General features: G+C 39.0%; 1 protein-coding gene across 3 annotated transcripts in view; it reads right to left on the minus strand.

Annotated features, from left to right (window-relative positions):
• Positions 1-14426, minus strand: part of PCCA (propionyl-CoA carboxylase subunit alpha) — a 358193-nt gene that overhangs the window by 62424 nt on the left and 281343 nt on the right. For all 3 annotated transcript variants that reach the window (XM_082434636.1, XM_082434634.1, XM_082434635.1), the window contains one exon: positions 1098-1151. In XM_082434636.1, coding sequence (XP_082290762.1) covers positions 1098-1151 — 54 coding nt within the window. The remainder of the gene's footprint in view (positions 1-1097; positions 1152-14426) is intronic.

A 14426-nucleotide genomic window follows, 5' to 3' on the forward strand; every position in this document is an offset into this window, starting at 1 on the left:
TTAATCAGAAAAACAAGAATAACCACAAGCCTCAGGCGCAATACTTAAAATTTACATCACGTCGGGCAGGTGCCTATACATATACTTTAATATGTAAACTTTACTACACCTCTATACATATACAAAGCACGCAGTAAATGCACATTAGTATTAATATCCTTCCCATCTCAATAGCTGCAAAATCACTCTTCTTTTGATCTAAGCCACAGGTCTGTCCTCTGATATTCTCAACACACGGACCTAACAGAAATACCCAGTGTGAATTTACGACCTGAACAAGGTACCCAAAGGACATGAACAGACATTTTACAGATTATAAATGATACCTAGCAAGTGAATACATGGAGAAATATTCAAATATAATAGCAATAAGCAGAGAAATGCTAATTAAAACAATAAGGTAACTTTTTCAACAAATTATTTTGAAAATTATAACTAATACTACTAATATGATAATTATAAACCTATAAGTAAAAATAATAACTATAAATTAAATTTATTTTCACTGGGAAGAGTTAAATAATTTTGAAATTATGATTCAATTTCATTAGAAATGTGGACTCGAAAGCACCTAATAAAAAAAGCTAGAAGGAAAACTGAGCAAAAACAAAACAAAACAAAAACAGAACAGAACAGCAAGGTCACGATTTTCTTTGTTTTTTGGCCATGCCGGGCATCTTGTGGGATCTTAGTTCCCTGAACAGGGATGGAACCCCGGCCCTCGGCAATGAGAGCGCAGAGTATTAACCACTGGACCACCAGGGAATTCCCAAGGTCACTATTTTCAAAAGCATCTTTTTAAAATATGTTCTTATTTTTATTAAAAATGGGGAGAAAGTCTCCAGTGAAAAAAGTACTTAAAAGACTCAACAAACTATAGATACTTTTAAAAACCATTTTGTCTCTAATAAGAAATAGCTAAAATTACTCTATCATGGAATCTTTTCCCACACGTTTCTTATACAAAGACATCTCATTTAACAGCAAAACAAAACCATGATGAAGCCAAGTTCAAACACATGGGTTATAACTAGATGATCACTTTTTCTCTCTGTAAATTAAGAGAATATACAAAATAATAATTCTTTCATACTTACCACGGTACCAAGAAACTGAATGCTCATGTTGCCACCTGCTTCTCGAGAAAGACACTGGGGGAAAAAAAAGAGAGGTATAAAATGAATTTTCATCCATACAAAAACATGTACATGAATGTTCATAGCAGCATTATTCCTAATAGCTGAATAACCCAAATGTCCATCAACTGATAAATGGATAAACAAAATATGGTATATTCATACAGTGGAATATTATTTGGCCATAAAAAGGAATGAAGTACTGATACATGCTACAACAGAAGTCAGTCACAAAGGAGCACATATTATATGATTCCATTTAACATGAAATGTCCAGAAGAGGCAAATCCATAGGGACAGGAAGTCAACTGCTGTAGTTTGGCTCTTCTTTGCAGGAAAACTCTCAGCCACCCAGAAGACTTCCAGGTCGTCAGTAACTCCTCAGGCCCCAGCTAGCACAGGCTACAGGTATTATCTTAGTCTGCTGCCTAAGAATATACCATATATCACATCTTTTCACCAGTATAGATTACTTTATATCACTTTGTCAAAGAAAGGACAAGAATTTTCTGATGACCCAAAGAGTTAGGGGGAATAAAAACCGAAAGTTGGAGCTTCATGGGCCTGTTGGCAATTAAGGAATGGAAGTAATGAAGGTGTACATAAACTCTGGTGTGCCCTACTTAAAAAAGAAACACGTTCCTAACTCTAGAGCAGGAGGCCGGGTGGGAGAGACTGCCAATGCCAAGTTCAGAACGGTAAGAAAAGGTAGTGGATTCCATGGATGCATTTTTTTAAAAATTTATTTTATTTATTTATTTACTTTTGGCTGCGTTGGGTCTTCATTGCTGCACGCGGCTTTCTCTAGTTGCGGCGAGCGGGGGCTACTCTTCGTTGTGGGGCGCGGGCTTCCCATTGCGGTGGCTTCTCTTGTTGTGGAGCTTGGGCTCTAGGCACGTGGGCTTCAGTAGTTGTGGCACACGGGCTCAGTAGCTGTGGCTCACGGGCTCTAGAGCGCAGGCTCAGTAGTTGTGGTGCACGGGCTTAGTTGCTCCGCAGCATGTGGGATCTTCCCGGACCGACCAGGGCTCGAACCCGTGTCCCCTGCATTGGCAGGCGGATTCTTAACCACTGCGCCACCAGGGAAGACCTGCATTTTTTTTTTTTTTAAATACATGTTACATTTTTTTATTTTTGTTTTTTAAATTTTATTTATTTGTTTGTTTGGCTGCGTCGGGTCTTAGTTGCAGCATGTAGGATCTTAGTTGCCCGACCAGGGATCGAACCCGAGTCCCCTGCATTGGAAGGGGGATTCTTAACCACTGGACCAGCAGGGAAGTTCCCATGGATGCATTTAAGTTGTCCAGGAAAGAGAAGATGCCCTAAGCCTTCTTCAGATTGCTCAGGGAAAAGCTAGACCTGGTGCCTGGATAAAAGACATCATCTGTGGGGGAATTGCCTGGTGGTCCAGTGGTTAGGACTCGGGGAGGGGAGGAGAGGGGAGGGAAGGGGAGGGAAGGATTTGAATGGTGGTTGATTGGGGAAAGGACGGTTGGGAGGATACGGGGAATGATTTGCTAATTCATATGAGGTTTCTTTTGGGGGGCATGAAAATGTTCTAAAACTGATTGTGGTGATGACTGCACAGCTCTGTGAAGAGACTAAAAAGCACTGAATTGTACACTTTGGGTGAATTGTATGATATGTGAATTATACCTCAATAAAGTTGTTATAAAAATGAGTTAGCGGGCTTCCCTGGTGGTGCAGTGGTTGCGAATCTGCCTGCCAATGCAGGGGACACGGGTTCGGGCCCCGGTTTGGGAAGATCCCACATGCTGCAGAGCAACTGGGCCCGTGAGCCACAACTACTGAGCCTGCGCGTCTGGAGCCTGTGCTCCACAACAAGAGAGGCCGCGATAGTGACCCGCGCACCGCGATGAAGAGTGGCCCCCGCTTGCCACAACTAGAGAAAGCCCTTGCACAGAAACAAAGACCCAACACAGCCAGAAATAAATAAATTAATTAATTTAAAAAAAAATGAGTTAGCATTTGTTTAAAATAACAATAAGAACAATGCAATTCTTCTATGTCCAGAGAGTAGTAAAAAAAATAAATAATATCTATGTTATGCATTTATTTGTAAATAAATTATGTTCAAAGTGAATACAATATTATTTATGCATATCTTCCTTATTTGAATTTTACTTTACTAAAAATGGATGATTAAATAGTACACTGGAAGTAAATTATACTTTTTCAGATAATTCTCACTTATAAAATTCCTCTCGTTATTCCTAACCTGTTCTTCAAAATTCTTCCTTTCCTGTGCTAACCAGAGAGGGCTCAGTGGCTTCAAAGACTACACAAATAAATTAAGCAGTTCTAACGAAGCAGCTATGATTTTTTTTGTAAGTTCTCCGATGTAGCCCTGGAGAAAGTATTAGTAGTCTCCACTCAACTGCATGCCATGAACTAATTCTAGACGTATCCTAACTGTATTCCTTTTAAAGAAGTGGAGGTTTACCAACTCTGATCTTTATGATCACTAAAGTCATAGAACCCAGACCAAACCTCTAGAATTCAGGCTGAACCCCTGGTTCCTTGACTGAGGGAAGTCAAATCAATAAGAAGAAAAGCAGTTTAATACACAATGATACCAAAATGTTTACCCCTACCTGCAAATACTGCCAAGTGACTTGAGTAACCTGACTGGCATACTCAAGGTGGTGTGGTATAGAGTAGAAAATTCACAGTCAGTATTTTTATCCAATAATTTCACTTCTAAGAATTTATCTTAAGGAAAAAAGTCATGAGTGGGCAGAAAAATAAAGCTATGAAAATGTCATCACAGTGTAGTTTACAGAATCTAAAAATTTCAAGCAATCTAAATGATGAAGAAAAGTGGGGCTTCCCTGGTGGTCCAGCAGTTAAGAATCCGCACTCCCAATGCAGGGGGCGCAGGTTTGATGCCTGGTCAGAGAACTAGATCCTGCATGCCGCAACAAAGAAAGATCCCGCACATGGCAAAGAAGATTGCACGTGCTGCAACTAAGGCCCGGCACAGCCAATAAATAAATATTTTTTAAAAAGTAAATAAATGATGAAGAAAAGAAACCGGTTAAATAAATTATGGTATACCCATACAGCCATTTAAAAATTTTAGTGACATGAAAAATGTGTATGGTATATTTCTAAATGCAAAAAGAAAGAACAATATGTTCAGAATAAATCTTGTTTAAAAATTCTATACATTATAGATAAAACTCTAGAATAAATAATACACATTAAACAGTTAACTGTTATTTCTGGGTGGAAGATATTAGTTGACTTTTCATTTTAGCTTATCTGTTATTCCTATTATGGACATGCATAACTTAAGGCAAAAAGAGATATAACACAGGATGGAATAAAATAGATTCTTTCCCTCAGTGGGGAAGAGATTTACAATTGAGGCTTGAATCCTAGGTTCTGATGCTGGCACTTGTACTTTAAGTCATCCGGCTAGCCAACCATCCGTCCAACAGCTATGTACTGAGTACTGCTAGCTGAATTAAGACTCACCTTCCAGGAGACCAAAGGAAAGAACAGAATTCTACAATAAATTATAATTCAATATGATAAATCCATAGTACAAAACATACAGAGTGTTACAGGATAAGAAGGCAGACCAGCTAAATGTCCAGAAAGATTAAGGAAGATGTGAGATAGACAGAAGAGATGGGTATTAAAAAATGAGCGGGAATTCTCCAAATGGGAAGCGAAAGAGAAACTTTAGGTCTGATGGGACAGTTTGTGCAAATTTCAGATTAAGAAAATGCATGGTGAGTTTAAGGAATGGTAAGTAGTTCAGCATGGCCAGAGATACGTTTGGCTGATGGAGGGAAGTACCAAGAAAGGAAACTGAGAAGTAATTACAGAGTAATTACATAAGCAGGTCACATCTTGCCCAGAGGGAATGCAAACTTTACAAAGTTCTTGTAGTTAAGAATGGGAAGTGACATGCTTATGTTTCAGAAGGACTGACGGCCTGAGTTAAGGTTGAAGCTATATGGAAATGTGGGGGGACCGGACTGGGAGGACAAGGAAAACGCTACTGCAGTCGCTCAGGAAGGAGGACTCGAGGACTGAGCAAGCACAGCAGTAGAACTAAACCTGATTCAGTGACAGGACTTCAGAGTTCGGAGGGCAAACAGATCTGACGATCTACGTTTTGTTTATGGGGAAACTAAAGGTGCAGGGATGTAAAATGCAATTTGCCTACCTCGCAGGGGGAGAGCGAGATTCCCAACCCAAGTATTTTGACTGTGCAGGATAGAATATCTCTACACTGTCTTAGACTAGGTCATCAATTAGATGGTGAGTTCCTTAAGGGCAAGGACCATTTCTTGTACTTCCTCCTTAATCCCACAAACATATAAGTCAGTGCTGCAGAAATGGAAATGTAAGGTCAATCTTCACCAAGAATTCTTAAGTTTTCCATATTATGACAGATAAGAGTGACTTTCGTATTTCTCACTCTTCGTCTAGCAGAAGTTTTAGCTGGGGGAGAATTAGAAGTGTAGCTGTCAAGAAATCAGGGAAAGGAACAGTGCAGAACAATTTAGATTGTGGGTAGGCAGCCCAACAACCTGATGAATTCTACGCTGCTGAGGTTTTCAGAGTAGTGAGGAGAAAACCTCGGTTGAAGCATCCCCGTGACTACCAGACCAGGACCTCATCCCAGCAGTGGTTAAACTTTCCCTCCTCAGAAGCCTGTCGCAGGAGAGCCACAGGATCCAGGCCGTATTTCCCAGTAAAGAATCAGCAGAGTCAATCACCTTTATACTACAGCAGTAGACCCAATCACAACAATGCTTCAGAATGAGAAAACTTCTGACTGAAAAGTGAGGCTACTGGATTCTGGTAAGATGACACTGGTGGCATAGTGTCTGAACCCTCCCCAGAAACACTGAAAAGGCCTCACAGCAACAAGCACCCCCAGCACCCCAACTGTTGTCTACAATTAATACCATTTCTGCCTCAAAGAAATCAAGGCTTCTTGGAAAAATGGCTGAACCCAGGTCTGGGGCAGAAATGAGGCTTCTATATCTTGTCATATCAGAAAGCAAGGGAGCTATCAAAGACTGTGGTCACGTCAAAAAGACGCAGGAACCAACTTGAAGAAACTCCCTCTGGCCAAAGATGGGATAATCTGACAATCAATAAGGATGTTAACTGCAATGGAATAAAACATATCGAGTATGTTTAAACCTGGTGAGTTCAAAATGGATACCAAAAGCAAAAACAATACCCCAACTGAGTCACTTTTGAAGAATGATACGGAACTCACTCTTTGAGAACTGGTAAATAAAAGGAAAAGATCAAACATTAATTTTATCTTTCCTAGGCAAATACTCCTGGGTAACCTAAGAAGTAGCTGAGGTGGAGTTTCTCTTTAAAGTATTGTTCCAGGTAATAAATGACGAAAGAATGGCAAAATTAGGATATTATCATTTTGTAAATCTTAGTGAATTTATTGACCTAAACTTGAACATCAACAGAGGATGACCAGACAGTATGGCCTCTTAGGGAGGCACTCCATACCACTCATGGCTCAGTCTTGCCAAAGATAATGGCACCTGAATCTGATTACATCTTTAAGATCCAAGTACCAGTTTACAGGAAACAGAGGACAAAGCACGTTGCACTACACTGCTGGGATGCAATCAGCTAAATCCTGGCAACACACAACTCTACAGGACAAATGACTCAGTTTCTTCAATAAACAAAACACAAAGAATAAAAAAAGTTTCCACAGACATTTCTCTCAAGCTAGCCCATTTCTTCTCCTTCAAAGCAAGATACCTTGACAAGCTGTCTATCTTCACGGTCTCCACTTCTTCACTTTTCATTCACGTTTAAACCTACACCCATCTGGCTTTTGTCCCCACTAATTTTCTGTAGTCATTGTTGTCAAGGTCATCTACAATTTCCATCTTGCCGTATCTATTGGTCAGCTCTGTCCTCATCTTATTCACCTACACTATAGACGGTTGACGATGCCCTTTCTCAAACACCTCTTTCGCGGGCTTCACGGATATCTCATGCTCCGTGTTCTTCTCCCGCCTCCTTGGCAGCTCTTTCTTAGCCTCGTTTGCCAGCTTTGCCTCTGCATTCAATTTCTAACTGCTGGAGCGCCCCAGGACCCAGGTCTCAGCCCTCTTCTCTTTCCATCTATGTTCTTCCTCTGTGCGCTCTCAGCCAGATCCACGCTTCTCCCTCCATTCCCTGATACTTACTTTTAAAAAGTTTACTTCATGGAAGTCTAATTTATGTACCAAAAACCCAGCATTCTATTTAAAGTATAGAATTCTATAACTTTTGATGGTTCTACAAAACCACCACCACAATCAAGATACAGAACATTTCCATCACCTCCAAAAGATGCTTCCAACCCTTCTGCAGGCCAGCCCCGGTCCCTGCCTAGAGGCAACCACTGATCTGCTGTCTAATAAATGCGTTCCTTTTTTCCCCAAATGGATATTTAGTTCTGCCAGCACCATTTGTTTGAGAGAATTTTCTACTAAATTCCTTGGTGCTTTTGACAAAAACCAATTGACCATTCTTATCTGGATCTTATTTCTAGACTCTATCATGTTCTGCTGATCTGCATGTCTATCTACCAATACCACACTGTCTTGATACTGCTGTCCCATAGTCTTGAAATCAGGTCGTATAAATCCTAAAACTTTGTGTTTCTTTTTAAAAATTGCTTTGGCTCTTATGATTTTCAATTAATGGAACTTTTATTGTGTTAAAAAATAATAAACTTTACCACTTTAACCATTTTAAGTATACTGTTCAGTAGTGTTAAGTGTATTTACATTGCTGTGAAATAGATCTCCAGAACTTTCTTCATCTTGCAGATCTGAAACTCCATACCCATTGAACAAAAACTCCCCTCCTTCCCCTCCCCCAAGGCCCTAGTCACTACCATTCTACTTTCTATTTCTATTAATTCGACTACTTTAGTAGGTGCTTTAGATACCTCATACAAGTGAATTCATATAGTATTTGTCTTTTGGGGACGGGCTTATTTCACTTAGCAAAATGTCCTCAAAGTTCATCCATGTTGTAGCATGTGACAGGATTTCTTGCCTTTTTACGGCTGAATCATATTTCACTGCATGTATGTACCACAGTTTGTTTATTCATCCATCCATCGATGGACATTTTGGTTGCTTGGCTCCTGTGACTAATGCTGCAATGAACATGGGTGCATAAATATCTCTTCAAGACCCTACTTGCAATTCTTTTGGACATATATTGCAATATCTAGAAGTGGGATTGCTGGATCATATGGTAGCACTATTCTTGATTTTTTGAGGACCCTCCATACTGTTCTCCATAGCAGGTGCACCATTTTGTACTTCTACCAAAAGTGCACACAGGTTCCAGTTTTTCCACATTCTCAGCAACACCTGTTATTTTCTGTTTTTTTTTTTTTGACAGTACCCATCCTAACGGGTATGAGGTGATATCTCACTGTGGTTTTGACTTGCACTTCTCTTTCGATTAGTGATGTCAAGCATCTTTTCATATGCGTGCTGCCCATTTGTGTATCATCATTGGAGAAATGTCTATTCAAGGCCTTTGTCCACTTTTTAATCAGGTTATTTAATTTTTTGTTGTTAAGGTGCAAGAGTTCTTTATATATTCTGGATATTAACCCCTTATTAGATGTATGACTTCCAGATATTTCTCCCATTTCACAGGATGCCTCTTCACTCTGTTGTGTTCTTTGATACACAAAGTTTTTAAGTCTGATGTAGTCCAATTTGTGTATGTTTGCTTTTGTGCCTATGATTTTGGTGTTATATCCAAGAAATCACTGTCAAGTCCAAAGTCATGAAACTTTTTGCTTACATTTTCTTTTAGAAGTTTTACAGTTTTAGGTGTTGCATTTAGGTCTTTAATACACTTTGAGTTAATTTTTGTATCTAGTTTAAGATAAGGGTCCAACTTTAATCTTTTGTATGTGGCAGATCCATGCTTTTAGAGAAAATCTATATGAATATGACTATCAAATTTATGTTTTCAACTCCCATTTGTCTTCTGAGTTCAAGACTCATATAGTCAACTGTTAACTGGACATCAACACTTGGATATCTAATGCACATATTAAACCTACCAAGTCCAAACAGAATTCTGTTTTTTTTTTTAAATGTATTTATTTATTTATTTATTTATTTTTGGCTGTGTTGGGTCTTCGTTTCTGTGTGAGGGCTTTCTCCAGTTGCGGCAAGCGGGGACCACTCTTCATCGCGGTGCGCAGGCCTCTCACCATCGCGGCCTCTCCCATTGCGGAGCACAGGCTCCAGACACGCAGGCTCAGCAATTGTGGCTCACGGGCCTAGTTGCTCCGCGGCATGTGGGATCCTCCCAGACCAGGGCTCGAACCCGTGTCCCCTGCATTGGCAGGCAGACTCCCAACCACTGCGCCACCAGGGAAGCCCCAAAACAGAATTCTTGATCTGCCTCCCCAAACCTGCTTCTCCCCTAGCCTTCCCATCTCAGTAAATATTACCATCATTCACTCACCTTTAATTCTTTAACTTCCTTCATACCCAGTATCTAATCCACCTGCCAATCTTTTCCACCTTCCCTCAAAAATATATGTCAAGTTGTTAGGGGAACCACTGACCAAAACCGCCCACCCTGGCCAGGCAAGATAGTAACCACTTGCATGAGTTATCTTACAATAGAGGGTCCTGGTAAGAAATGTGGAACTGACAAGCTACTACCAACCAGAAGAATTCAGGAAAGGTCAAAAGGAGAAAGGAGACGCCAGTCCCTATGTCCTACCAACCTCCCAGAATCCTCCTCGCTGGAATCCATCTTGGCTGAGTGATACGTGCCACCAGGAAGGACCCTGAGTCCGAATGTTTGGCCAGAGACAACCCAGAAACTAACCCCATGACCATAAAACCCGAGACCACGAGCCACGTGGCACAGCAGTTCGCCTGGGTTCCCTTACCCTGCTGCTCTCCGCCCCCAGGCGCCCCTTCCCCATAAAGTCTCTTGCTTTGTCAGCACGTGTGTCTCCTCAGACAATTCATTTCTGAGTATTAGACAAGAGCCCACTCTCAGGCCCTGAAAGGGGTCCCCTTCCTGCAACAAAATTAGTTCACTTCAAGCCATCTCCATTGCTACCATCTTAGTCTAAGCCAAATGTTGGCAATTTTTTTTCCCCAAAGGGCCAGATTTTGCTAGATTCTTCTCTTGATATTTGCCTTTAGCATAACATACTGTAGTTTAATCACTTCCAGTTGAAGGTTGAGTGGAAGATCCTCAATTGCAGTTATACAGATTTTGAAATATGGAAATTTCTTTTGCTTTTGTAAAAATGCTGCTGGAACTGTAGTCCACTTCTTGCTTTAATCTTTTGACAGCCTAGGAAGTATAAAAAGCAGCTTGCCATTAGTTGTGACTCAAACATTATTTGTCAAAATGACTTTACCGCAGTATGCATCTTGCACGTAAATGCTGTTTTGCCTTGCAATTTCCGGTTGACTTCATTAAGAAACATCATCAAGTCTGCGACACAAGCTAATTTTCAAAGCCATTCAATGTTTGACGTTCCATAATAGTGGTTGAGGACAGTTCTTTTTTGTTCAGAAAAATTTCAATCTTGGTCCTGCGTCAAAAAAATCTCAACAAACTCCTAAGCTACTGAACTGCTGTGTGATAGGGGCAAATCAGGGCACTAAGCTTCTATGTACAATAAAAACTCCAAAAGCAGCCACGGACAGATGAAAATGAATAAATGCGGCTGTGTTCTGGTAAAACTCCATTTACAGACCTGAAATTTGAATCTCATATACTTTTCATGTGTCATGAAACATTCTTCTTCCTTTAATTTTTTCCAGACATTTAAAATGTAATACTTGCAAACTTTAAAAAACCAGTCAACTTGTGAGCAGTACAAAGACTGGCAGTGGGCTGGATCTGGCCGGCTCCTCGTCTAAACCATCACCAGCACCTCTCGTGAGGATGACTGCAATGATCATACAAACGACTTCCCGGTCTCCACCACTGGCCCCCTAGGGTCCATCCCTCCTCACAGCAGTAATTTTAAATCACATCATACCATTCTTCTACTCTAACCCTTCAAAAGCTTCGCAATAGGAATCGAATAAAAACCAAATTGCCTGGCCTACAAAGACCCTATATGACCTGGTCCCGGCCTATCTTTGTCCACTCTCCTTGAGTGTCCACTCAAGGAGACACTGGCCTTCCTCCTGGCTTCCACACAAACCAAACGTGTTCCTGTCTCAGGGCCTTTGCACGTGCCATTCCTTCTACTTGGGACTTTCCTCCCCCAGATTTTTGCAAGGCTTCCTCCTACTCCTCACAGGTTGCAACTCAATGTTAGCTATTCAGAGAGGACTTCCTAACCCTACCTAAAGCTACTTCCTCCTAATTGCTTTCTATGAATTATCCTGTTAAATTACCTTTTTAACATGGTCACGTGTTTGGTATCTACATCCCCCTGCTGCAGTGTAAGTCTTGGTCATTGCTGTATCTCCAGAGTCTAGAACACTGCCTAGGTCGTATCAGAATTGCCTTCTATGTAAGAGACATTAAAAAAATATAACAGTTCCTTTTCCTTACCCTACGTGGGTTGGACTGATTCCAAGGCAAACAGAAGTAATTTTGCAATATGTAAAATGGAAACAGGTTTAGAAACGTTTTTTTCACATTAAAGACACAATTAAAGTGTAACAGTGAATATGTAAACCATAGATATAAGTACCAATAAGTTACCCTTAACTTTGCATTCAATCTAAAGCAGGTTAAAATTACGTACATAATTAGTATCAGATATTCCCCCACCACAGCTACCACAGTCCGTATATGTGCACTGAAAGAAAGAAAGAACCCAAACCTGACATATCTCAGCAATAAGGATTGATGTAATAGAAAACAGGGAAATAAAATTCCATTCAAAACTGGAATTTACTTCTACACAGGAAACAGGAATACACACTTTTCCCACAGTCTAGGATTAAGACAATTCAGTTTTAGAATCCACGAAGAACAAAGTACTCAATGCCTACAATGAGTCTGAGGTATGCCAAAAACAAATACGAACTGGCCCCTTGATAAGCTAATAGCAAAAAGCAAAATAAAATAAAAATTAAAACTTTCATTTTCATGAAACATATTCTGTCCTAAAATATTTTACCCCCTTTTCTATTTTAAGTGGCACTTCACAGCTAAAGTAAAACGTCCTTCTTTTCTTATTGATAGTCTGCTCCAACATTTACAAAATATACTTCATTTTTTCTTTCTTTAAGGAAAAAAGTACTTAGGAAGACTTTGTTAACAAAACAATTTCAACATTTGTTAGAATCAAATTCATACAAAATTAGCAAGATTGCTCACTCAAAAAAAGCAAAAACATTCACAAAATTTTAAAATGTTCCAAAAATATCTTCCTAAGATAATAAAACCAAAGGCAATTTCACCTTTAAAAGTAATCTCACTGAACAGTATGAGGAAGAAACAGTAATAGTTTTCTTTTTTCCCTCACTGATTTCCAACTTGATAATATGTTTTAAAGGCCATTACTACGGGATTTGTCTTATCGGACTGCAGTGCAGCTGCTTGTATTATTTTCCATGTTTTCCATAATCAATGTTTATACTATTCAAAATCCTCTTCTTCTGGCAGCTACTAAAACATAATTTTCTAGTTAACAGAGAGTAGAGGCGAAAAAGTATGTGTGTGTGGGGAGGGGATACAGAAAGACATTTTCCCATTATATTAAATTTTTAAAAGCAACTCCAAATCATAAAACATATGCCACTAGAAACAAGAAAATGGCTAAGCTTCTAGACTACACTACAAAAGCAGGTAGACTTGCATCAAAATTAATATTTTAAATTATAGTTGTAAATACATCCCAGCTGTTAAATAGTGATTAAATATTTTGAAGCACAGTGAAAGGAGTTATTTCTGTTCTACTGGTGGGCTTGTTTCTAAGATGTGTAACTATAATTGATGTTTTCAGGAATGTGAAAAGGAGATGGTTAATAATTACTCTTTCATTTCCTACTTCGTTAGAAAAAAATACCATCCTCTACTTCTTCTAAGTTGTACATTTATATATCCTATACATCCTAAATAGATGGTTTCCTATTACATTTGATGAGTCTAGAGTAATCACATGCATATAGGACAAAACAGCTAGTTACTGCTAAGGGGGTGGGGGCGGTGAGGAGAAACGTCGAAAAAACATGGGATACATTTATTTGGGGACTGAAAACGTAAGATGATTACTTCCAAATCCACTTTTTTTTTTCTTTTTTTTTTGTACTGGCAAAGTATAAGCAAAAATGTAAGTCGCTTCATTTAATTTTCTACTTAAAATATTATTAACATATTTATTTTAGCATCTATACACATACATTTATTAGGATTAAAACTAAACTTTGTTCTCAGAAGTTGTGGGAGTTATTTTAATCTGAAAAACAGAAAAAAGAAAATAACATTTTAAACTTCTCTCCTGAAGTGGTGAGGAAATCCATTCATTTTCTTCAAAAACAGAAAATCAAGGTTAAATTTTAAAAATCTATTCAAATTCCGTGTGGACAAGCATTTGCAAATATATCACAGATACACATTCCACAAACGTAACATCTCTTCTATTACATTCATGTGCTTGTATAATATTCTATTTTACAAAGGCCCACTGAGCATTTTAAGTTATCATGTTATATAATCTATTTAACACTGCAATCAATTCACAAGTAATCCATTTAATCTGGTATTCTGTAGTAAATAACATGAGATTCATGTGACACTATTCCAAATTTGTCTGCTTTAACACAGAAAATTAGTTCCACTTAGTTGAATATCAATGACCTATTCAATGCAGAATGCGATAGTGCTGCAATCAGCTTTGTACTGTTATTTATAATAAATTTATCTTCTCTTGAAAATATTTAAGCAAGAATATGAGAAATAAAAAGAAAAAAGCCTTCAAAGGTACACCACGAATAGCTTCACATCACACAAATGCGGAAATTGTTAGACCTTAGCAGGATCTCAAGATATTTTCAAAAGTTATTTAGCTACTCTTCAGGCCTGTGGACAACCTGCTGTGAGCAGGTGGAGAGAAGAAATCATGCCACACAAAGAAACAGGCCAAGAGCAGTTAGTCGGCTCTGCTTGCAAATGTTCAAACAACGTGACTATGCAAAATGAAAATCCAGCATGTAAAACGCTAACGAGAAACAGTATATTAAATCCCAGCAGACAAATTACATTGTAAGAAACCGAAAACTATTTGAGTTGTTCAGAGTA

This window comes from Balaenoptera physalus (genome assembly GCF_965194825.1).
Source record: "Balaenoptera physalus genome assembly, chromosome: 18".
Taxonomy (NCBI): Eukaryota; Metazoa; Chordata; class Mammalia; order Artiodactyla; family Balaenopteridae; genus Balaenoptera; species Balaenoptera physalus.